The sequence below is a fragment of the Maniola jurtina genome, chromosome 23 (assembly GCF_905333055.1).
Source record: "Maniola jurtina chromosome 23, ilManJurt1.1, whole genome shotgun sequence".
NCBI classification, from domain to species: Eukaryota; Metazoa; Arthropoda; class Insecta; order Lepidoptera; family Nymphalidae; genus Maniola; species Maniola jurtina.
In genome coordinates this window covers 5,830,741-5,857,275 of record NC_060051.1, presented here as the reverse complement: position 1 = coordinate 5,857,275, position 26,535 = coordinate 5,830,741, and the positions used below count along the sequence as shown (strand labels likewise).

The window sequence follows — 26,535 nt, the reverse complement described above, 5'->3', positions numbered from 1 at the left end:
TGTCTATCTGCTACCTTTTCACGGCCAAACAGTTTAACCGATTCTGATGAAATTTGGTACAGGGTTAGCTGATATCCCGGGGACGGACATAGGCTATTTTTTATACCGAAAATCAAAGAGTTCCCACGGGATTCCTAAAATCCCATCCGCTTAACCAATTTGTATGAAAGGTACCGAGGTAGCTTGCGTCCCTATGATTGACATAGGTATTTTATCCCAGAAAATCAAACAGTTCCCACGGGATCTTTAAAAACCTAAATCCACGCGGACGAAGCCTCGGGCATCCTCTAGTAGGTACTATAAATGAGAAAATTTTGATGGTTCGTCCTTCAATTACGTCGCAACGGAGCAACTGAACGATTTGATGGTTTGCATAGATATAGGTAGGTATTTACAAATCCGGAAAGTGACATAGGCTACGTTTATAGCGGAAAGACAAACAGGATTTTAAAACCTAAATCCACGCGGACGAATTTGCGCCTTATATCCTAGTACTTATTATATTCGCAAGTCAATTTGAATACCTACGAGTAGGTACTTCTATAAATCGAAGTTTATGCACATTTTATGGCGCAACACAAGTCTAGGTATGTATCTAAAAATTAAATTTAGGAGTTCAAAATGTTTTGGATATAGGACTTATTAACCTGTGATCAACCACCTTGTTGTACCTGACAGTCATTCAGTCTGCAACTGAAGCCTTTTAAAATTAAATCTAGTTTCCAAATCTCATGAATATATTTGCAAGTGAATTCCTGAGTATACTGCACCATTTTCCCGATAAAAAAAACTTGCTCGCTAGTTCGGCAGTATCGACTTTTATTTGGCCCGAGTCCAACGCTAGTCCAAAGGAAAATACAACTAGTTCATCATAAAGTAACATAGGTCAGAGATGCTTGGCCAGCATTTCCCTATTATTGGTATGTAAATATTTGGGAAGAGGTAATTAAAGCGCATCTATCCGGTACTTAAATGTACAAAGTAAATCCGCTGTTCAAATACTTTTGAAAGGCAAATCTAGTTTTCAAATCTCATGAATATATTTGCAAGTGAATTCCTATGTATACTGCACCATTTTTTCTCGATAAAAAACTTGCCCGGTAGTTTGGCAGTAACGGCTTTTATTTGGCCCGAGTCCAACGCTAGTCCAACGGAAAATACAATAGTTCAGCATAAAGTAACATAGGTCAGAGATGCTTGGCCAGCATTTCCCTATTATTGGTATGTAAATATTTGGGAAGAGGTAATTAAAGCGCATCTATCCGGTACTTAAATGTACAACTTTAGTAAGTAAATCCGCTGTTCAAATACTTCTAAAAGGCAAATCTAGTTTTCAAATCTCATGAATATATTTGCAAGTGGAATTCCTAAGTACATATACTGCACCATTTCCTCGATAAAAAACTTGCCCCGTAGTTTGGCAGTAACGGCTTTTATTTGGCCCGAGTCCAACGCTAGTCCAACGGAAAATACAATAGATCAGCATAAAGTAACATAGGTCAGAGATGCTTGGCCAGCATTTTATTATTATTGGTATGTAAATATTTGGGAAAAGTCTATTAAATCGCATCCATCGAGAGGACTCTCCGTCACTCACTCCATACAAACGTAGATTCATTCTCAGTTGAATATTAAGCAACCGAAATCAATGAACTGTAGATACGTCTTAGAAACTAATATCTGTGTTTTCGGTTTACCAGACTTCCCTAAAAATCTCTAGTTTAAAAGTTAAAATAAAAACTAACCATTTAGTCTGGCAGTATCGAATTAGTGGAAAGAGTGTCTGGCCTAGGTCCGACGGTAAATTGCCTAGTCCAGCATACACGCCCTGTTACAGCGCGCAGCGGACAGAAATGCTAGGCCAGTGTGATAACGCCCTTATTTTTCATGTAGGTAATATTTTGAAGAAAATTATTTTTAACCCCCGACCCAAAAAGAGGGGTGTTATAAGTTTGACGTGTGTATCTGTGTGTCTGTGTATCTGTCTGTGGCAGCGTAGCTCCTAAACTAATGAACCGATTTTAATTTAGTTTTTTTTGTTTGAAAGGTGGCTTGATCGAGAGTGTTCTTAGCTATAATTCAAGAAAATCGGTTCAGCCGTTTGAAAGTTATCAGCTCTTTTCTAGTTACTGTAACCTTCATTTGTCGGGGGTGTTATAAATTTTTAATTTACACTTGTTATTATACTGTCTACATTTCTACAGAACCCAGCACTAAATTCCACATTTTCCATTTAACGTAGGCAGCTAAATAATATGCTTGTTAATTAAGTAAAAATCTTTCGAATAACTAAAACGGTTGCTGAGGTCAGATAAAAATCAGTTCAAGATGATAAAAAATGATAAACAAAGCCGGCTTGCGTGACCGTTGCGTTTTAAAAGCATCAGTGGCCTAATTTTTTCTATATTACATAAATAATAAAATCATCATTAATCTCAGATCGTTACGCACGGTAGAGCAATGTCCAAGTTGTCTTAGATTTGTATTGAATTCTCCGTAAGTATGTTTTATAGAGTTACTAGCTGACGCCCGCGACTTCGTCCGCGTGGATATAGGTTTTTCGAAATCCCGTGGGAACTCTTTGGTTTTCCGGGATAAAAAGTAGCTTATGTGCTAATCCAGGATACTATCTATCTCCATTCCGAATTTCAGCCGAATCCGTCCAGTGGTTTTTGCGTGAAGGAGTAACAAACATAGGTGTGATTCTTTGTCCCCGTGGTATTTTTTAAAAAGGAAGGAAGTCACACTATCCAAAAAAACCGGCTATGTACGAGTCAGACTCGCGCACAGAGGGTTCCGTACTCAGGTTTTTTTTCCGACATTTTGCACGATGAATCAAAAACTATTATGCATTAAAAAAAACTCTGTTTTAGAATGTACAGGCTCCTTAATAAATGATACCCCACTTGGTATAGTTATCTTACTTTGAAAATTGAAAATACTAATTATCTGTTCATGAACACATTTTAATTTTTTTTTTAATGATTTAACCACAAATTCACGTTTTTCGGGTTTTTTCCTTTACTTGTGCTATAAGACTTACCTGCCCAGGATTGTAGATCAACGGAAACTACCCTATGCGTTTTCTTGACAGACACGACAGACGGACAGACATACAGACAGACAACGAAGTGATCCTATAAGGGTTAATTTTTCCTTTTGAGGCACGGAACCCTAATAATATTGCCAAGTGTTTAAAACATGTTATTATTATAACAAGCTTGGCATCATTGACTAATTTGAACCCTTTGGTCTCTACTCTCTACGGTCTACTCAAAACTTGGCTCAATTTTTACAGTAGCGGCTTTCTTTATAATTCGCTGAACTATAAAACTAGCTTGCTCCAGTGTCCTAGATAACTAATGTTTGCTTTCAATTTGCGAGGCAATGGGGAGTGGGAGACCCAATTTCGATTGTTGTAGCCCGCAGCATGGAATCCACGTTCATTTTAGTTTGAATTGAGTTAGGTATTTACGTACGTTGATTTTGATTACTTTTACATATTTCTTTAAACAATTCAAATATGTACATCGATTTGCTTTTAACTATCTTACCTGTTGACGTAGTTTTTTAACCCCCGTCCCAAAAAGAGGGGTGTTATAAGTTTGACCGTATCTGTGTATCTGTCTGAGGCATCGAAGCTCCTAAACTAATGAACCGATTTTAATTTTGTTTTTTTGTTTGAAAGGTGGCTTGATCGAGAGTGTTCTTAGCTAAGTATAATCAAAGAAAATCGGTTCAGCTGTTTGAAAGTTATCAGGTCTTTTCTAGTTACTGTAACCTTCACTTGTCGGGCAGTAATAAATTTTTAATTTACACTTGTAATCTATAGTGTTAAATCCGTTAGAACGTCGTCGTTGTCATCAACGCTCTATCGTTCCAATACATGGCATAGATCTCTTGTAAAGACTTCCTCACGCCACCGCGGTCTTACTCCTCCTGAATCCAGCGACTCGCTGCGATTCATTTGATACCGTCTGTCCATCTAGTCTAGTATGGCTTCTACGCTGAGCTTTCTGGTGTGAGATCGCCATTCCAGCATCTTGGAACCCTAACATCATTCGGCTCTTGGAGCTATGTGCCCCGTCCATTGCGATTGTAAGAAGTAACTGTACCTACCTATAAAAATTTGCTGCTAGCAGCACAGAGCATTTTCATAATAAGTAGGTACGCCTTGAAATCGTAGCTTTGTGCTAGCATGTTTTTTTTCTTCATAAAGAATATTAGCCATGCTAATCATGACTAACATTCCCCTTTCCCCCCCAATTAAGCGTAAAGCTTGTGCCAGGAGTGGGTACGACAATAGTGCAACGGGTGGGGTTTGAACCGCCGACCGTTCGGAATTCAGTCCGCTCCTCAACCGTTGAGCTTTCGAGGCTCTATATTTATTTAGAGGCTCGAGGCTTTATATTTTATTAATCGAACGTTTATTTATATGGACGTAACAGCATTTTTTTTAATTTTCTTTTTTATCTGTACCAAAAAGTTGTAACAATAAAGAGAAAAAAAAGAGAAAAAGTGGACAGGGAAGCACTTATTTCTTATAAGAGATCTCTACCAGTGACCCTTGGCAGTGCGAGAGGCCTTTAAGGGAGTAGAATAAGTACAACAAAGATAAAAAGCATAAAACACTTAATTGATATTAATTATGTTATATTATTATATAATAACAAGTATTTATCTATTTACATTCAAAATGTTCCTATGCAGCTGTAGGTGTTCATTAGATGATATAATTAGAGCCGTAAAAGTTATTTTCACCAACTTCTTTTTAACTGCGATTGTATACTTTACAACCGTATGTATGTATTTGCATATACAGGGTTACTGGTAATATGTCGGCAATCTGTTAAGGGGGTGTAGGCGAAGTAATTTGCAACCAAATGACCCCTAATGACCCCTAGGCAAATGTCAACCATTTTCGAGTAATTTGACTTTTTGTGTTTTTTAGAAGAATTTGAGGTATGCAACTTTGAAAATTTATAAAAAAAAACCAATGCATGAATCTTTTTTATTTTTATTATTATTTGCTTGCTAACACTTCAATACATAATAATCAACCATAAAATGATACTTATCTTTAATAGTTTTTAAATCACAGCTACAAATCTGTACAAGTTTCATAATTTACACCAGGTGGTCTGACAAAAATGGTCGATTTATGTAAAAAATTACTGAAGAACTTTATCGGCAGAACACATGAAAAACATGTACAACTTCTCAGCTACCCAACGAGATACAATATGGTACCAGAAATTAGAAATTGGCCGAAAAAAATGCAATTATTGTGAAAAAAATGAAATCGTCTTAAGAATACGAAATAATATCTCAACGTCGAATTTTATGGTAATATTCTTATTTCTTATTTAGGAGGAGTAATGAGTTATAATTAATCTTACAATTCATTTTCGAAGTATAAAACTCTAAAAATAACACTCTAAAAATAATGAGAGTTCCAAGAATGACATTTTTAATCCTTTGTGTGAACACGTGCACAAATCAGCGCTCTCGGATAAGAAGAGCTTAAAAACATTATCTAGTGACTGGATAGAAAAAACAAAGGCATAAATAGCCAGATTTGCCTAACATTTTTCAGAGAATAGGATAATAATTAAAGCACTGGCAAGTACAATAACATTAGGTGAAGGGTGGGATCCTTAACTTATTTAATTGTATTGTATTTATAAATTTTTAGACTTAAAAGATAAGACATTTAAAATGTTTCATAATTTGCGCAAAACTGCAAAAAATTACAGTTTGCTTGTGCCACTCGTACTGTACAGATCATCTCTACCTAAGTTGGTACCTACATCATTGTGAATTTGGAAGTGAATTGACCAGGCTTTTTCTTATGGACTGTTTCTGGCATACTCTGTGATTTGGCTTGTGATTGGACTCTGATTTATTGCTCTCCCGACAATTTGGCGCGTCAAAAGGACTAATGGCTGCAGAAAGAACCCAGTACTCCAATGAGGAATACGCCAATATCCTTTTTTGTTATGGATATTGTGACGGCAATGCTTTGGCCGCTCGCCGTGAATATCTTCGCCGATTTCCTGGCCGCCGAGTACCACACAGGTCTGTCTTCAGTGATGTTTATCGAAGAATTAGAGAGACGGGACGGGTGCAGAGGAGACAATCCGATTCTGGAAGACCACGTGTGTACGCTCCAAGTGACGAAGAACGAATTCTTCGTTGTTTTGAAGAAAACCCCAGAACGTCAACAAATATTGTGGCAAACCAACTTGGAATGTCACAGTGGAAAGTGTGGTTTACTGTACACACTGCAGGATTATACCCGTACCACTACACACCTGTGCATGTAATACACGAAGGAGATCCCGTAAGAAGAATGGACTTCTGCAGATTCATGCTGAATGCAGACCTAGAAGATAATATGTTTTTTAGAAAAATTCTATGGACAGATGAGTCCAAGTTCGACCAAGACGGGATCACGAATTACCATAATGCACACTTCTGGGCACCTAAGATAGAAGAAAACCCAAACAAAAAGAGATCAAAAGGCTCACAACGACGTTTTTCTTTAAACGTGTGGATGGGTATAATAAATAGTAATTTAGTTGGTCCACATTTTCTTCCTAATAATTTGAATGCAGACTCGTATGAGACTTTTTTGAGAGAACATTTATTTGCATTATTAGAAAACGTACCTCTGGAAATAAGAAGAGGAATGAGATTCCAGCACGATGGATGTCCAGCACACTGGAGAATAACAGTTCGGCAATGGTTAGACACTAATTTTCCCAATCGATGGATAGGCAGAGGAGGCCCAATTCCTTGGCCAGCAAGATGTCCAGACCTGACACCTATGGACTATTATGTCTGGGGACATATGAAGAGCCTAGTGTACGATGTCTCACCAGTGCCATCAGTCGAAGAATTGAAAATTAGAATAATAAATGCAGCTAATTCAATAAGAACCAATTTGACAAGTAATGTAGTAAAATCTCAATTAAGAAAAAGAATGCGCCTGTGCATAAGAAATAGAGGGTCACATTTTGAAAATGAACTTTAGAATTTAGTTTTAATAGCTTAGTGTAACTTATCTACGTAATTATTTTAAACTTCCTAAACGATTATTGTAATTTTTGATTGCAGATAATTTCGTCTTTTTAAAAATAATTGTATTTTTTTTCGGCCATTTTCTGATTTCTGGTACCATATTGTATCTCGTTGGGTAGCTGAGAAGTTGTACATGTTTTTCATGTGTTCTGCCGATAAAGTTCTTCAGTAATTTTTTACATAAATCGACCATTTTTGTCAGACCACCTGGTGTAAATTATGAAACTTGTACAGATTTGTAGCTGTGATTTGAAAACTATTAAAGATAAGTGTCATTTTATGGTTGATTATTATGTATTGAAGTGTTAGCAAGCAAATAATAATAATAATAAAAAAATTCATGCATTGGTTTTTTTTTTATAAATTTTCAAAGTTGCATACCTTAAATTCTTCTAAAAAACACAAAAAGTCAAATTACTCGAAAATGGTTGACATTTGCCTAGGGGTCATAAGGGGTCATTTGGTTGCAAATTACTTCGCCCACACCCCCTTAACGGATTGCCGACATATTACCAGTAACCCTGTATAAAAACTAATATAACGTTATTATAATAAATAATTGTTAGTTATTCATACAGTATCCACAAGACTATACCACCACAATACCTTTTATGTCCACTTCCTTAATTACGTATTATCACTTATGGAAAATCTTTCCCATAACAATTCTCTTTATATTGAGCCGCTATGCCCTTTTAGGAGGCTAGTTTGCGATAAAATATTATTCTTTATAAGACTACTAGCGACATCTACTGTAATCGTGTGAAAATTCGCTCTTTGATTGACTTAGTGTTATAAATCTATCACAGATGGCGTTAGTGGTACATTTTCCTAAAGATTTATTCTCATTGGAAAATGTAATGTGCCACTGAAAATGCAAAGAATAATATTATTTTCTGGCTTTTATATTTAAATTTTAAATAGTAAAATAATTATTTCATCATTAAAAGCTTTTACAAAGTCTTTCGAATTGTTACAATTTATTATTTTAATAATAACTTAATACCTAAATACCTAATCTATAATTGACCCTTGACTGATTTGTCAGGGCTCCGTATGTCCGAATGAAGGACGGGACCCTTGGATCACACGATGTGTCTGTCTGTCTATCGCCTGTCACAGTGAAAGTATTTAATTAAAACTTTTTCCGTTAACTACAATATTACGAAATAAATAAATTAATAGAGGCACGAGCGTAACTAATCTAAGATTTTCATGGATTTACATCACCACCCACAACCAAAAGGTTTAAGGATTAATTTAATACCTGCCCATATTATGGACTTTATTACCTACCGTTTAATCTAAAAGCTAACCTGACCTTCATCTGAGCGTTAAAGACATATAATTTCTCGGACTTTATGTTCTCCATATTTCAAAGCATTTTTATGGCTAATTATATTTTTATAGTGGCTAACTATGGCATTAGGACCTAATGCCATCGTACCAAATGATTAGGTACAAAGTTGTTTTTTAATGATAAGTAAAGAGGTAGGTATATTGCCCACTTTTCCTACTATCCTTACTGACATGTCAAAGTGGGTCTGTTTGTCTGTTACCTTTTCACGGCCTATCTGCTTAACCAATCTGACGAAGGGATAACTTGGATCCCGGGCACAAACAGAAGCTAATCTTGACGACCTCCCTGATACAGTGGTGAGCGCTGTCGTCTTACAAGCGAGAGGTCCTGGGTTCGATTCCCGGCAGGAGAAATTTAGAATTTTATTGTTTCTTTTCTCTGGTCTGGTCTGATGGGAGGCTTCGGTCGTGGCTAGTTACCAACCTACCGGCAAAAGACGTGCTGCCAAGCGATTTAGCGTTCCGGTACGATGCCGTGTAGAAACCAATGGGCTTACCTAATCAAAACTGCCTCTCATCACTTACCACCAGGTGATATTGCAGTCAAGAGCTAAATATATGAATAAAAAAAAGTACAATGTTTTATTTTTCGATTAAAACCTGTCGGACCTTAATGTAGATTCTAAACACCAAAGCAATTTTTTTAAGCCCTTGTGAATTAATAAATCTGTAGAATCGGGAGTTACGTAACAATTTGAGGCCCAACGAAGGTTTTTAAGCCGCAGATTTCCGAGCCAACGTAGCCTTAATCTGGCCAAAAATTCAAATGGTTAATGTTTTATACTTAGTCCGGCGTTTTATTTCATAAAGAACCCTCTGGTCTGGGTTAATTAATTAGAATCCGTGCAAGGATTACAGATTATTTCATGATTTTATTCAACTCCGAATTTCAAAACGAATACCTAATTTTATTTTACTGCGAAAGAACAAATATTTTTTAAGAATAATATATTAGATTGTGAAAACTAAATTAGGGTAAGACCACTAATGTCCGACAGTAAACTGAAGAACGTCATTTTCGAACAATATGTCCTTAGAATAAAGTTCGGTTCCTTATAGTGTCATCCACTGGTGCCGTGACCTTAATTATTATTAGTTATTTTAAATAAAAATAGCGAGCAAACGAGCCACCTGATGTTAAGTAATTACCGCCGCCCATGAATATTTGCAGCACCAGAGGAACCGCCAATGCATTGCCGGCCTTAACGAATTTGTTGGTTCCGCCCCTTGAATAACCCCATGTTATAATCTGGTTAAACACGAGTTGATTCCACAGTTTTCATGTGCGTGGCAAAAGAACCCTTTTTTTATTAGGATTCCGTACCTCAAAAGGAAAAACGGAACCCATATAGGATCACTTTGTTGTCTGTCTGTCTGTCTGTCTGTCAAGATACCTATAGGGTACTTCCCGTTGTCCTAGAATCATGAAATTGGGCAGGTAGGTAGGTCTTATAGCACAGATATAGGAATAAATCTGAAAACCGCGAATTTGTGGTTATATCATTAAAAAAAAAATTAAAACATGTGTCAATTTTCAAAGTAAGATAACTATAACAAATGGGGTATCATATGAAAGCGCTTTACTTGTACATTCTAAAACAGATTTTTATTTATTTTTATGTATGATAGTTTTTGATTTATCGTGCAAAATGTTGGAAAAATACCCTAGTGCGGAAACCTCAGTGCGCGAGTTTGACTCGCACTTTGCTGGGTTTTTTTTTCTTCGTGAGGAAAATCCGTCATGGATACCATTGGGCACGGGGGAGTACAGTGGTTATTTTGGACTCCACGGACGGTAGAAGTGCACCAGGCATCCAGGTGGTGAAGGTGAAACGGCTTAGGATGGCGCGCGGTGCGGTAATAACAAGTTATTTAGAACAAATCGTGGTCTAATTTCGTCTAACCGTCTTCGTTCGTTCACAGTATTTAACTAAGACCTTATTATTTTAAAGTCTAAACCAATACTTCATTCACTGTTGAACAAATGTTGAACGAATTAAGTTGAATTTCACTTCGTTTTACGAATCCAAAGAGAAACCCGGGAGGTAAATTTAATCTGTGCAAGCAAATTCAAACCCGGTCGCAAAAGGAAAGGCTTATAACTAATTCACTTTTCAACTCTTGTAGAACGAAATTTTCGAGTAGGTAGTGACTTTGTTATCAATTAGTCACACACACGAGTCGCGATAATTCTGTTATTCAAACGAACTATGCATAGTTACAAGTGTTGTATCTGTCAGGTTTAGGTTTGAATGGATCATTATTTTATTTTTTTGAAAATAAACCCGGCCAAGTGCGAGTTAGACTCGTCTATCGACGGTTACTCCGGTATTTTTTCTACATTTTGCACGATAAATCAAAAACTATTATGCATAAAAATAAATAAAAATCTGTTTTAGAATGTACAGGTAAATGCCTTTCGTATCATACGCCACTTTATTTGAAATTCTTACAGTAAAAGACCTGGAGAGAGTTACAAAGGACAATTTTTATCCTGGAAAATCAAAGAATTCCTACGGGATTTTCAAAAACCTAAACCTACCCGAATAAAGTCACGGGCATCAACTAGTGCTATATGAAGAATGGAATTATGTGCAAATTAAAACTCCACGTGTAAAACGAACGAACTTGAATGACATTGTATTTATTACGTAAACGAATGATTTATATAATTTATATGTACTTAGATTTATATTACACACATATGCAAAGACATTTATTTACCTTTGAAGCGTTTAAGAAAAAAACCGGTCAAGCGCGAGTTGGACTCGCACACCAATGGTTCCGTATCATCGTATAAGAAATAACATTTTTATATTTCTTTTGTGAACTAATCACAATTTCACGGGTTTTGGATATTATCCTTAACTTGCCCTATAGGCCTACCTGTCAAATTTCATAACTCTAAGATTTCTAGGTCAACGAGAAGTACCTACCCTATAGGTTTTCATTTCCTTAATGGGTCTTGACAGACACGACAGGCAGACAGACAACGAAGTGACCCTATGAGGGTTTCTTCTCTTCTATAGAGATTATGGAACCCTAAAAATGAGCATCATTTGTAAAGTGAATACAAAGCATTCATTTTCCGAGACATCAGCTGAATCTATGACGCATCAGCGAGACAATCTCCATAATTGCTATCCAGGTGTTTTCCTCCTATTGTCTTTTAAAATGCCCGCCTTTGCAGATGAAAACGTGCAATGTTTAACATGAATTAGTTTATACAAAATCATCACACTAATATTAATTATCACACTAATATTATAAAGGCGAAAGTTTGTTTGTATGTGTGTGTAAATGTTTGTTACTCCTTCACGCAAAGACTACTTGACAGATTTGACTGTTTGGAATGGAGATAGATAATATCCTGGATTAGCACTTAGGCTACTTTTTATCCCGGAAAACCGGATTTCGGAAAACCTAAATCCACGCGGGCGAAGTCGCGGGAATCGGCTAGTAGTTACTAAAACTGTTTTTGACGACCTGGCACAGTGATAAGCGCTGTGGTCTTATTAGTGGGAGGTCCCGGGTTCAATACCCGGCAGGAGTTTGGAGTTTATAATTTTTAAATGCCTCGTCTGGTCTGTTTGGAGTCTTCGACCGTGGCTAGTTACCAGTTACCACCCTACCGGCAAAGCCGTGCCGCCAAGCGATTTCGCGTTCCGGTACGATGCCCTGTAGAAACCAAAGGGGTATGGGTTTAATAAAAACTGCCATACCCCTTCCAGGTCAGCCCGCTTCCATCTGCATCATCTTAGACTGCATCATCACTTACCACCAGGTGATATTGCAGTAAAAGGCTAGCTTTTACCTGAATTTAAAAAAACCCATAGGTCGGAATGAAAAACGAAATCCATAAAGGAACACTCTCTCGTCTGTCTGTCCGTCTGTCACAGCCAATTTGCAAGCAAGTTTTTTAAAATAAATACTACATTTTGAGGTTCCTGGGTAGTATACTAAGGTTCTCGCAGCCAAGCCTTTCTAGGCTTAGTAGGTTAGGTAGAAGCCAAGTGTAGAAGTGTGGACTCAGCCATTTGGATATGGACCAGTAGGTAAACTGCTTTGTAAGATAAAACAGGCTTTCAAGTGTCCACAAACGGTCACTATTTAGGTCAGGAATACAATCCGATCGTATACAATACCACAATACAGGCATTTCAATACTCATGTGAGAGTAGGGGTGTCACCTTCGCTGTTCAAACCAATTGACGTTCCCTGCTTAACATAGGCCTCTTGAAGGCATTCCCACATTCCAAGCGGCTCTCTATACACTGGATTGATATCGTCTGTCCACCTAGTCGGAGACGTGTTTGCCTGTAATTGATAAAGGCAACTTTTTATCTCGGAAAATCTAACAGAGTTCCCACGGGATCTTTAAAAACCTAAATCCACGCAGACGAAGTCGCGGGCATTCTCTAGTGGTTCATAAAGTACGCATACAATAGTTTCATTGCAAGTGTTTTATAAAGTAAAGAGTTATTGTCAGACGGAATACAATATTCGCACACTTACGTACCAACTTTATGGTTATGACTTATGCGAAAGTAAAAAGCTAAAATGTAACGACAGAAAGTAGTTTAACTCCATACGTTATAAAAATATTTTACATTTTTACTCCGTTTTATATATCGCTTACTTTCGCGTACTTTATGGTTATGTGAAGCTCAAAAGTAAAAAATGTGTTTATAAACTAAAATAAAATTAAAAATTTATAACACCCCCGACAAGTGAAGGTTACAGTAACTAGAAAAGAGCTGATAACTTTCAAACGGCTGAACCGATTATTATCTTCGATTATAGCTAAGAACACTCTCGATCAAGCCACCTTTGAAACAAAAAAACTAAATTAAAATCGGTTCATTCGTTTAGGAGCTACGGTGCCAGACAGACACACAGAGGCACACGTCAAACTTATAACACCCCTCTTTTTGGGTCGGGGGTTAAAAAATGAAATGTGACATTATTCTAATAAAGAGTGTTGCTTTATTTATTGCCAAGGCATTGATTACCAACCCTACAGTATAGTGACGTGGGACGTTTCTAATATTTCCAGAAAACAAATAAAGAGCGATTTCAGTTATTCATGCTTCCTATATTAACGTAGCTGCCGATTTCGTGACTTTATATCAGAGTAGGCACCTATAGTTGCTATTTTTTTTAAAATCCATACTAATATTTTAAAGCCGTAACAGCTTAGTGGTTAAGAGGTCCGCCCTCCTATTCGGGAGGTCCAGGATTCGATCCCGGGCACGCACCACTAACTTTTCGGAGCTATGGGTGTTTTAAACAAATATCACTAGCTCTAACGGTAAAGTAAAACATCTTAAGGAAACCATGTAGGTTTCCTCACGATATTTTCCTTCATCGTTAAAGTCTGAGAGTTCTCCATGTTCTCAAAAAGGTGTGTGAAATCTACTTATCCTCACTTTGCCAGCGTGATATATTATTATTATATAGTATTCAATATTCACTCTTTAATTTTCCGGGATAAAAAGTAGACTATGTGCTAATCCAAAGTATAATCTATCTCCATTCTAAATTTTAGCCCAATCCGTCCAGTAGTTTTTGCGTGAAGGAGTAACAAACATACACACACACATACAAACTTTCGCCTTTATAATATTAGTGTGATAAGTGTGATACAAAAATAGTATCCATGCCATGTACCTATGTAAAAAGTAAAGTAAAATCCGTGTCGAGTTTTGTATCAAATGAAACATTTTTGAACTTTATCTTGTCCCAGAATCCAGAAAATAAGTAATAAAGAGAAAAACTCATGTTATTTATGCCCCTATATTTACATAGCTGTCGAGTCTGCGACTCCATGCCGAGGTAGTTTATGAACAAATATTCTGAATTCTCATACCATTATACCTACCCACCGGGCAGCGCGATTCTGTTCATCCTCACATACAGAGGCTTCCAAACTTTTACCACCCATAATATGAATTTACTATATCTACATAGTTTACAATTGACAGTATCGCTATTTGGAAAGACTTAGTAAAGCTGACAGTAGTAGCAAAGACGACCCTTTGGTCTTGAAGAATCTTTATATCGGTAGTAATTCTGTGGTATGGATATGTATATCCTAATTTCCCTTAACAAAGGCTTTTGCCCAGTGATTCTCACTTTAAAAGGCTGTGTCTTTACATTGAGTAAGTAGTCACAATCATCGCAAACCTTATTGGACTCTCACCAGTCACATAACAAACTGCACAAAATGTTATGTCTGTCTGTCTGTCCGTCGTGTCTGTCAAGAAACCTATAGGGTACTTCCCGTTGACCTAGAATCATGAAATTTGGTAGGTATTATAGCACAAGTACAGGAATAAATCTGAAAACCGCGAATTTGTGGTTACATCATTTTAAAAAAAAATGTGTTTCAATTTTCAAAGTAAGATAACTATATACCAAGTGGGGTATCATATGAAAGGGCTTTTTTACCTGTACATTCTAAAACAGATTTTTATTTATTTTTATGTATGATAGTTTTTGATTTATTGTGCAAAGTTTCTAAAAAATATCTAATACTGACTAATATTCCCCTTTCCCTTCCAAATAAGCGCCAAACTTGTGCTTAGGAGTAGGTACGACAATAGTGCAATGGGTGGGATTTGAACCGGCGACCGGTGGGTTTCAGTCCGCTCCTTTAACCGTTGAGCTACTGAGGCTCTAGATATACCGTAGCCATTTCCGATTTTCTTTTATTTTGATACATTTTTAAAACAATACAATACTACTCCCTATGGTAACGAAACAAACTTTTAGAAGCGCTGCTCTAACAGAATGATTTATTGTTTCAGATGGCTGAAATGTAGCCGGAACGCGCTCGATAGTGAATTGTCCGCACAGTGAAGTGAAAAAGTGTCGATAAAAAAACCGTTAAACGAAATTAAAATGCGCGAACGTCATTGGTTATTCGTTCTGTAGGGATGTGCAGTGTCGATAGTGGTTATCGTTAGCCGTGGAAATGGCGACGATGGATTTGACGAACGAGGTCGTCCGGCTGAGGGCTGAGCTCGAGAAGGTCTCGGCTGAGAGGGACATGCTCCTCTGTGAGGTGTCCAACTTGAGGCGGGAGCTGGAACTGAGCGAGCTGAAAAATCTGCAGGATGACAGGTATGTTAGATTACATCCATTTGTTTTGATTAGATAGCTATACAATTAGATGAGATTATAATTTACCGTCTCATAGTAATATAAGGTCCTTTAATTGGGGTTGTCTAGTAGAGACACCTTAGTGATAAGGTTACGTTTTGTGTATTCTTACTGATTATGTCCTATTTTTGTCGTTTTAGGGTTCCGTACCTCAAAAGGAAAAAGGAACAACGATTACTTCCTTGTCTATGTGTCTGACGTGTCTTTCAAGAAACTTGTTGTTGACTTAGAAATCTTATCTAAATAGCGCAAATAAAGGGAAAAATACGTAAACCGTGTATTGTGGTTCCATCATAAAAAATTAAAGATTTGTGATCCCGAAATAAGTAATTAGTTCACTAAATTACATCAAGATGGCGCTGACCGTCATTAACTTGCAAATTATTATGATGGTTTGAGATTTCATGGAAGATGGTACGGAACCCTTCGTGTGCGAGTTCGACTCGCACTTGACCGGTTTTTTGGCGACGGATTCAACTTAACACAATTACATCTTAAAAAGTAAGACATCTATTTATAACTTTATTTGTATTGTCATCGGTGATTACCTAATTAATCTTCTTGATTTAGTTAGATTAATTAATTAATCTTTAAGTTATATACTTAAAGATTAATTAATTAATCTAACGAAACTCACTAAATCATACGAGTCACACTATTTTCAGGGTGATTGAACCATAATTCTAGTTTTCTTTCTTAGCAAAAGAATAACAGACAGTTTTTCTTTGCGTGATCGAACTTTACGATGTTTGTCCCGAGTCCCATGTCCCGACAAATCTAATTAAGACCTCAGCGAGTTAAGTGCTAAGTTAGCTAAAGAGACGAGCTAGTTTCACACCCTGTCATGTATAGATGGTAGATACGTTGTACACATAAAAACTATCCGGATAAACAAAGGGTGCCTTCATCTTGCTTCCTTTGTAAGGCTCGACGGAGGGACTAGGGACCTCTTACACCATGCTTAGTGTATGGTACGAGAGGTAAGAAAATTTGCCATTTCTTTCGTATCGGATTCCTTCTTCTCAATCGTTCACTCGTGACGGTTGTAGCTACCAATTCTTCACTGCTGCGTGTGTGATCTGCTTCCAGCGACTTTTAGTGTCATTACATGCACACACGGAGACAGGCGTGTTCGTTGTGACTTGTGGAACGGATAGCGTCCGTTCATCTAGTTGGGGAGCGCCCACGGATTAAATTAAACGGACTCTTAAATGCTACATTTGGTCCGTAATATTATATGGTTGTGAGGCATGGACCCTAGTTGAGAAGTTAAATTTAAATATAAAATTAAAAATTTCGAAGTTTTTGATATGTGGTGGTGTGGACAGCTGAGATGTCTAGCGCTGAGGTTCTTGCCCAAATGCAGAAAAAGACCGAGGTAATTGGAACCATCAAGCAGTGCAAGATCTCGTACCTAGCCCAAAATTTGCAACATAGTAGGTAAAGCTTGCGTACAATGAGTACATCACATTTTTGAAGGCAAAATAAAACGTTTGGAGCCAAAATAAAAATTTTGGTTCTGAAGATCGTGGCTGCTGCTTACACCTTGTACCACACACCAGCGCGTCCCTATTACCATTGTTCAACATGATTCTTCCGACGCTGACGTCACAAGTCTCCCTCTCAAACCTGTCACACGATGAGCGCGGAGTGACAATGAGTATGTTACGGTTTTGGAGCCAAAATAAAACATTTGGTTTGAAGTGTGTACTTTTGGTAAACTTGAGAGACGTCGCGCGTCGTTAGTGTTGCGGTGGGGTTTGAAGGGAACTTGAGTTTGTATCTACTGCCTTCTAAGCACCGAACTAGCGATCATTGTAACTGTTACCATCCGATGAATTGAAAAGGTGACTGACTGACTGACTAATCTGTCAGCACACTATTCAAACTACTAGACGGATCGGGCTGAAATTTGGCATGCAGATAGCTATTATGACGTAGACAAGCATCCGCTAAGAAAGGGTTTTTTTAACAATTTACCCCTAATATAAAATAGGGGTTTGAAAGTGTAATCCACGCGGACGAAGTCGCGGGCATAAGTTAGTACATGATATTGACATTTCTCGCTAACTTCAGTGAACGCATAAAATTAACTGGAGGCTCGTGCTAAATGGTACAAAAGGAACAAGACATTTAATATAGATCAGATTACAGTAAATCCGGTTCACTAGAAGCCCTGTTTATTGCAGCCTTGCTAGTTTCTACCGATCTATTTTAGTCGAGTGACATTTATGTAATTGAATGCATTTATACCAAGTTTACAATTCTATATATAGCAATATATAGGTACGTATCTTTGTTGCAATCCATTGAAGTCCACCCAGCAAATCTATTGTGAGCAAGAGAAATAAGGCGCTCTTTATGTAGAACTGGGTTGGATACATTCTTCATCGACTTTCTACGAAAGTCGTTATTAACGTTACTGCCCAACCCCCAAGTTCAAATTTAGTTTTAAGTTAATCTATACTAATATTATAAAGAGGAAACCTTTGTATTTTTGTATGTTTGTATTGAATAGGCTCAAAAACTACTGGACCGAATTCAAAATTTCTTTTATCATTACTTAGTGGGATTCTTCCGAATCCGTATAGGCTATATTTTATCCCGGAAAATAGATAGGATTTTTCGTGGTAGTGTCCACCCGTGCGAAGCCGGGGCGGGTCGCTAGTAGCTAATAAAATAGCTATGATACTCGTGACTTTGTCCGCGGAGATCCAAGTTAAAAAAAAAAACATGGGAACTCTTGGATTTTCCAGGGTAAAAAGTAGCCAAAATTACTCTCCAGGTCTTTTAACTTATCCATGCATAAAATCACATCAATCCTTTCCTCTGTTGCAGCGTGATTGAAGGACTAACAACAACCAGCAAACAAACTAACACACTAAATTAGTGATTGCTTAAAGAGCAACCTAGGTACACCTACAGACAAACCTAAAGCTGAGTTTTAGTTGGTAACAAAGAATACCCTTGCCTTGCGTCATGAACCTTGTCATGATGAGTTTGGCGCAAAATTAAAATTTAATCTTATGCTATCAAACACTTTTACTGCTCACAGAAGGATCTTCGGGCAGTCTTAACTCGTAACCTTTGATATTTTGCGTGCAAAGAAATATTATCTCCGTTTTAATCGTCGCGAACGAGCTCTTAAGCTTTTAATCCCTGGATACTGGATTACTACATCAAAGAATTATATTCCTTTCACCATCTTTTGAACATTTTATCCATTTTGTATTGAATTCGCACTGCCCAATACCAAGAACACAAGTAACATTAATTTAATGATAAATAATGATATTTTGAAAATAGAAGAGACTACTACATTTTTGGGGATAACCTTAGATGCGAAGCTGCAATGGGGCACCCATATATCAACTCTTGCTGGCAAACTAAGCTCTGCTGCTTACGCGGTTAGAAAGATTCGACAATTAACTGACGTGGAGACCGCAAAGATAGTATATTTTGCTTATTTTCATAGTATTATGTCTTATGGAATCTTAATATGGGGTAGAGCGGCAGATATTGGGAGAATTTTTGTATTACAGAAAAGGGCAATACGCGCAATTTATAACTTAAAACCACGCGATTCACTTCGAGAAAAATTTAAGGAAATAGGTATCCTTACCGTAGCCTCTCAATATATTTACAACAACATAATTTTTGTAAGACAAAATATTCTTAGTTACAAGAGGGTTGGCGATCTACACAACAGGCTGACTAGACACCGTAACAGGCTTGCGACTCCTACGCTCCGTCTCAGGAAGGTCCAAAAGTCATTTGTGGGAATGGGTATAATCTTCTATAACAAAATTCCTCAGTCAATTTTGGACTTGCCTTTACACAGGTTCAAAAAATCTATTAAAAATATGCTCCTGAGAAAAGCATATTATACTATCGAAGATTATGTAAATGATAAATAAGCGTGGATTTGAACTTCGATTCGCTCCAGCAATGCGCAGGACTTCAATTGCTTTTATACATGGCATAATATTGTATATCAAATCTTTGAAAAGAGCAACCGCCGAGTTTCTTGCTGGTTCTTCTCGGTAGGAAAGGCATTCCGAACCAGTGGTAGATGCTTTTGACGATTCGAAAGAACTTGTAAAAGTCTAATTGAATAAAAACATTTTGAATTTGAATTTGAATTTGAATTTGAATTTTATATCTTTAGTAATTTGTCGCAGATATCTATTTCTTTGCGTTCCTTTTTAAAAGACATATCTCACACAACCACAAAGTCCTTAAGAATTGAATACATATTTTTTAATTGAAATAATTACAAAATGTTTTTAAAACATCAAGTGAATATTAGGACTGGTTCGGAATGCCTTTCATACCGAGGAACAAGTGTAAATTAAAAATTTATAACACCCCCCACAAGTGAAGGTTACTGTAACTAGAAAAGAGCTGATAACGGCTGAACCGATTTTTTTGGATTATAGCTAAGAACACTCTCGATCAAGCCAAGCCACCTTTCAAACAAAAAAAAAAAAACTAAATTAAAATCGGCTCATTAGTTTAGAAGCTACGATGCCATAGACAGATACACAGATACACATGTCAAACTTATTGTTATAAGTGTGAACCCACCCACCCAAAAAGAGGGGTGTTCCGCTCTTTTTGGGTCGGGGGTTAAAAAAGCCAAGAAACTCAGTGGTTACTCTGTTTAAAAATTCAATTAACAAACAGAACTATTCGCAATTATAGGAAGGTGAACCTACAGTGAAAATACGAGTGAAAACCGACATCATTCAGCGCGCTGTAATAATGCGTGGCTCTGGTGAAGTCATTTTTTTCCGATGTAGCTGAATCTGTCACACGTATTTTCAGAACATTATGCTCAGGATTACACAATAAATGTCTGACGTAACGTTTTAATAAATTTATAGGTGTAACCTAAACACCCTACTATTGAAAATGTATGTACACGTATAGTTTTCGTCACCGGAGTTAATGGTTAAGTTTAAACTGCGGTAAGCGAATGGTGATAGTCTAGTGGTTAAATCATCGGCCTTTTTCTTTGGGATTCGATCCTGAGCAAGACCTCTAAATTTTCGGAGTTATGTGCCCATTACTTGCTTTAACGTGAAGGAACATCGTGAGGAAACGTGCGTTTCTGTGGTGAGTAAGACGTTAAATTCCAATTGCAATTACTGAAGTAACTAAAATTAGTTACTTTACCTCAAGACTCAGCAGACTATATAAGTGCCACTAGATAATTGCCCGTTCTCAGGACAGAGGACAGAAGCCGACTTGAATACATTATTCTGGAAAGGGACTAAGCTCGTTACATCTCCGGATGTCCATTTCGCTCATCTGTTAGGAGCGTTAGGACCTTAGAGTGCGCTATAAAAACGTGCGGGGCTTACAGATAGGCGATCCGTATTAGGATTTCAATTAATTTGAGAAGGACAGGAAAAGGTGACTTTTAAATGGCGCTAGATGGCGATATGGTGTTACAGAATACACTCCCGTGCCTCGATGGCATGGTTGGCAGAAAACGGTTTTTCTGTTCTAACCGACTTCAAAAAAGGTTTTGTTGTATAACAAGACGTCCGATTTAAGTTAAAATTAAAAAATATTTTTAAATACAATATTTGCTGTTTTTAGGGTTCCGTATCTCAAATAGAAAAACGGAAATCTTATAGGATAACTTTGTTGGCTGTCTGTCTGTTCGTCTGTCCGCCCGTCCACCCGTCGTCGTCGTGTCTGTCAAGAAAACCTATAGGGTACTTCCTGTTGACCTAGAATCATGAAACTCGGCAGGTAGGTAGGTCTTATAGCACAAGTAAAGGAATAAATCCGAAAACAGTGAATTTTTTAATGTTTAAACAGTATTTAAAACATTTGTTTGATTGTGGTCAAGCACTTGCCTATAATGAATTTAAAAAATGCCAATCCTGTTCGAAAGCAAAGCCGTTGGAACCATTTAAGTATTATAGGTAATACTCTTTCTCTGTTTCTTTTTAGCGAGAGAGAGACTGGTAGAGAGAGAGACCAGAGAAAACTGGTAGAGCTTACATTTTTGAGAAAATTTTCTTCTCAAGCGCGTCATACTAAAATTAAATTTCGTTTTGGGGAAAGGAGGAGGATATTCCGCGCCGGTAATGAACCGTTGGTTCCCGCCATTTTTATTCAAATGCACGCGGCGACAGCGGGCGTCCGTTTTGCATATAAAGCGGAACATATGACTATAAAATGGATGCAAGGGACCGCGATTTGAATTTTGAGCGGAAGCGTTATAAACTTGGGCGGTGGTTTTTATTTGAGTTTTACTTAGCCCTAATAATGATGAGTCTTGATGTAGAAGAAGTTTGGTGGACTTCGTCTGTGGTGGCGTTTGCTGGCGCGCGTGTTGTGCCTTTTTGGAGTGTTTTTTTGTTAGAAGTGGCCGGTTTTTGTGTTCTGCTGGTGTTTATTGGTGGTGGAACTGACTGGGAAGCGCTCTAAAGGGGTGCCGCGTGTATGTCGGCGGGCGCCGGCACAGACGAAGTCCATACTTACTTATACATATAGTTTCCCTAACTTGTAAATAACTACAAACTTGACATTGGCTAATCAGTGTAAAGCCAGACGAGAGAGAGAAAAAAAAAGAAGTTTGGTAGGTAGTAGGTACTTACTTCAGTGTTTACGAATAGCGACTTGTAATTTTGTTAGGAAGTTTCAGCTTGGAGTTAGTTAGTTGGCAGTTTGTGGTCTTAAGCTGAAATCTATAGAGCTTACTTTAACTTTGTTCAGACTTAAAACAGAGTTAAAACAAGACAGATTTATGTCATCATCATCATCATCATCATCAGCCTGTGGACGTCCACGGTTGGACATAGGCCTTCCCTATAGAGCGCCACCACACCCGGTCCTCAGCCTTCCTCATCCAGCCACTTTTATGTATCACGTTAATATTATAAAGGCAAAAGTTTGAAGATACATATAATATGTGTGTGTGCATGTTTGTTACTCTTTCACGCAAAAACTACCGGTCGGTTTTGACTGTTTGGAATGGAGATTAAACTCCGGATTAACTCATAGGCTAAGTACTACTTTTTATCCCGGAAAAACAATGTGTTCCCACGGGATTCCAAACCATGTAGCGTTCAACAGCTAGTCTCTGAAACATAATTATAACAGCTAGTCTCTAAAACATAAATAAAATTAACATAACATAAATCCATCTCGTTTTAGCAAAGTTAAAAATGAAAAAATGAAAGAAAAATGAAATTTCAACCCTTGCTCCATGGCTCGTAGAGTATTACAGAACCTACTGGTCTCATATTATATCCTCCGTAATTAGTTGACTAGTATCCGTTATTGGCTGCCCTGGCTAAAATTCAGTTATGGCCGCGTTGATAAAGGCGCGAAAAATGGCCGTTAACCGAAGGTGTAGCCACTAGGTACCTACCTAACACGTTAATTTTACAACGGCATTCAAGACGATTAGACGATTTTAACCCTAATTCAATTAGCAATAGACGTTAACCGTTCAAGTGAGACCATTCAGTTTAACGCGTTTATTATCCGCGGAATTATCGCGATAATTATGGCGTTGTTGGGCATTGCCCGAGCATTAGGAAAACATTAAAGGGTAATTTGTCGCATAAGTGCAATCGTAAAAATCTGTAGATACCTACCTACCTACCCAGTCTGTCACTCCTCATAGTCACATTTCACTTTCTACATCGCGTGCCTTTTTTGTTTTGTCTGTCGCAGATTATGATGGGTGGGTAAGGTAAGTGATTTGCATAGTAAGTAAAAGTGCCTACCTATATGATGTAATGTAGAGAGAGAAAAGATTACTTGTGTTTACGTCATTACAAAACATTTACCACGTGTGGCCATTGTGTGGAATTTATTTTTAAAGTTCACTTTCTCCTTCTATTGTACATTTTTAGTTTTCTTATCTTATTAACTCTTCTGGTAATTCCCTCAACGTAGTAAATATTGTAGTTGCAGAACTTAATCTCAACAGAAACAGAAATCAAATATCTATAGATAGAATAGAAATATACTCTGCCTTTTAACCTCACATGTTTGTACCTACAATAAGCCGCACTGGACCAGCGTGGCAGACGACGTCCTAAGGCTTAAGCCCTTCTTCTTCTGAGAGGAGACCTGTACTCAGTAGTAGGCCGGCAATGGGTTAATCATGAATATGATGATGAACTACAATAATGTTTTTTGAAAATTATTACTCCACAAAGCCACATATCTATCATCATGATCAACCCATTACCGGCTCACTACAGCTGAGTTTCCTCTCAGGATGAGAAGGGATTGGCCATAGTCCGCTGACCAAATGCCAATTGGCAGGCTTCACACACCTTTGAGAACATTATGGAGAACTCTCAGGCATACAGGTTTCCTCGCGATGTTTTCCTTCACCGTTACAACAAATGATATTTTAATTGCTTTAGATACCTTCGAAAAGTTAGGGGATCGTACCTCCTACCTTCCAGTGGGAGACGGGCGTCTTAACCACTAAGGTTAACACCGCTTCACTACTTACTAATTAACTTTTGGCAATTAAGAGCCTTGGAGAGAGTCTTGCAAAATAAATATTAGCACAAGCCACCTTTACACTAAGAAATAAGATAAAACATCATCACCGGAGCGGGGTAATCAAACCATCTGTCCCCCGGGCTCTATGGAGGGCTTTCATGGAAACATTAACCTAATTTCAGCCTCAGAGTCTATTATTAAAAACTTCAGTTACCTGCTTTTCGTTTTTATTATGACTAATTTATTATTGCAAATAAAAACAAGCTTAATTCAAGTACTTTAATTCGGCTTAACCTGTAATATCCGCAGATAAAGTTATATTTAACGATTGAAAAATCGGCCCTTAATGTTGATTCTTGACTGAACTTATTTTGCAATTACATTTCGTAGCTTTTCTTTAAACAGCTTGCGCTTTACAGAAATCTCACCAAGTAGTAAATGATGATATTGCTTGATCGTTACCAGGCATACAGATGGGTAGGTATTTTTCCTATAAAATATACATAAACTTCTATTGATCATAATTATTTCCGAGAAGAACCAGCAAGAAATTCGGCGGTTGCTCTTTTCAAAGATTTGATACGCAATATTACGCCATGTACCTACGAGTATAAACGTAGCTGCAGGTCAAATCCACGCTCTTGTTTACTATTTATCTATACTAATAAATAAAATTGGAGTGTCTGTCTGTAATTTCGAAATAACTACCGCATATTAAGGTCATATGGTTATTTGAACGATACTATAACTGAATCACACGTTTTTAAAATTTTTGTCTGTCTGTCTGTCTGTCTGTCTGTCTGTTTGAAAAGGCTAATCTTTGGAACGGCTGAACCGATTTTGACGGGATTTTCACAGACAAGTAGAGAATTGACCAGGGTGTAACATAGGCTACTTTTTTAACCGACTTTCAAAAACGGAGTTGTGTTTTTCTACCTATGTACACCGAAATCTCCGAGATTTCTGAACCGATTTGCGTTATTTCTTTTTTAATCGATAGAGGAACTTTGCGACATGGTTTCATAAAAAATTTGGAGTCCAACTCCTCAATCCTGATGCTGCAGGGGATCTGACCAATCCACGCGGGAGAAGCTGCGGGCATTTATTATATTTACACGATTTCCCGTGCTTCGCCAGATTGGCGGCTGTAACGGCGCCCTATCCCGACCTCTGTCGGATGAGACTAGGGCTCTGCTGAAGGCCTTACGAAAGTAATAAATATAGATGCCATGATCAGAAAGAAAAACTCCTTAAATTAAAGATTATTAAAAGAAAATATGATGCAGCCTAAGGTGGAGTGCGACTGCCTAGAAGGTGCCTAGTCACTTTTTTTTAACCTCGACCCAAAAAGAGGGGTGTTATAAGTTTGACGTGTGTATCTGTGTATCTGTCTGTGGCATCGTAGCTCCTAAACTAATGAACCGATTTTAATTTAGTTTTTTTTTTGTTTGAAAGGTGGCTTGATCGAGTATGTTCTTAGCTCCAAGAAAATCGGTTCAGCCGTTTGAAAGTTATCAGCTCTATTCTAGTTACTGTAACCTTCACTTGTCGGGGGTGTTATTAATTTTTAATTTACACTTGGTAATCAATAGATGTTATAGCTACTGGGAAAACGGAAAGTATTATGAGCTTTGAGGTTTTTAAATTAAAATGAAACAACATAAAATATCATCACGGGGTTGGAGTAATCAAAAACCTGTCCCCCGGGATCAATGGAGAGCTTTCAAGGAAACGTTAACCTAATTTGGATCAAACATCGCTTCCACCATCTTATCCTTTTTCCCTCGGGAGCCTATTCTGTAACAGCCTAAGAGCTAGCCCGCAAAGCGAATAAAAATCGCGCGATATTTTTTTTCGCAATTCTGTAACACTTGCAATCATAATAATTCGTTCTATCGTTTATTATTTTGTTTTCGTTTGCACACATTTCGCTGATATTTAATTATTATAAAATAGGTATTTGTGTGATAGTTAAGTGATTAATAAATAAATTTCAAATAATATGGATATAAAATTCGCGCGGGGGAAAATCAGTGATTTGATACAAATTTCGCGCGGTGGGATGTTAAATTCGCGCGAATCTTTTGTGCAGTATTGACAGTATTCCCAGAGACATTTAGGTATAGGTAGACTATTTTATATCCGAATAATCAAAAAGTTTCTTTGATATCTTAAAAAAACTTTACACAGCAGTCAGCACACACCTTTACCTAACACAGCATATTGACTCTCAGATGAAAAATTCGCGGAAATCCGCGCGAATTTTATTTCGTTTTAGTTCTCGTTTGAAATTTTATTATTTTTATTTTATTCAAATACAAGTTAGCCCTCGACTGCAATCTCACCTGATGGTAAATGATGATGCAGTCTAAGATGGAAGCGGGCTAACCTGGAAGGGATATGGTAGTTTCCATTAAACCCATACTCCTTTGGTTTCTA

The 26,535-nt window shown here is 37.5% G+C and overlaps 1 protein-coding gene across 4 annotated transcripts in view; it reads left to right on the top strand.

The window, feature by feature from the left end:
- LOC123877246 (IQ motif and SEC7 domain-containing protein 2) overlaps nucleotides 1-26,535 on the top strand; it is a 212,255-nt gene that overhangs the window by 85,798 nt on the left and 99,922 nt on the right. For all 4 annotated transcript variants that reach the window (XM_045923806.1, XM_045923801.1, XM_045923805.1 and 1 more), the window contains exon 2: nucleotides 15,252-15,567. In XM_045923806.1, the coding sequence (XP_045779762.1) occupies nucleotides 15,419-15,567 (149 nt within the window). In that variant the 5' untranslated portion in view covers nucleotides 15,252-15,418. The remainder of the gene's footprint in view (nucleotides 1-15,251; nucleotides 15,568-26,535) is intronic.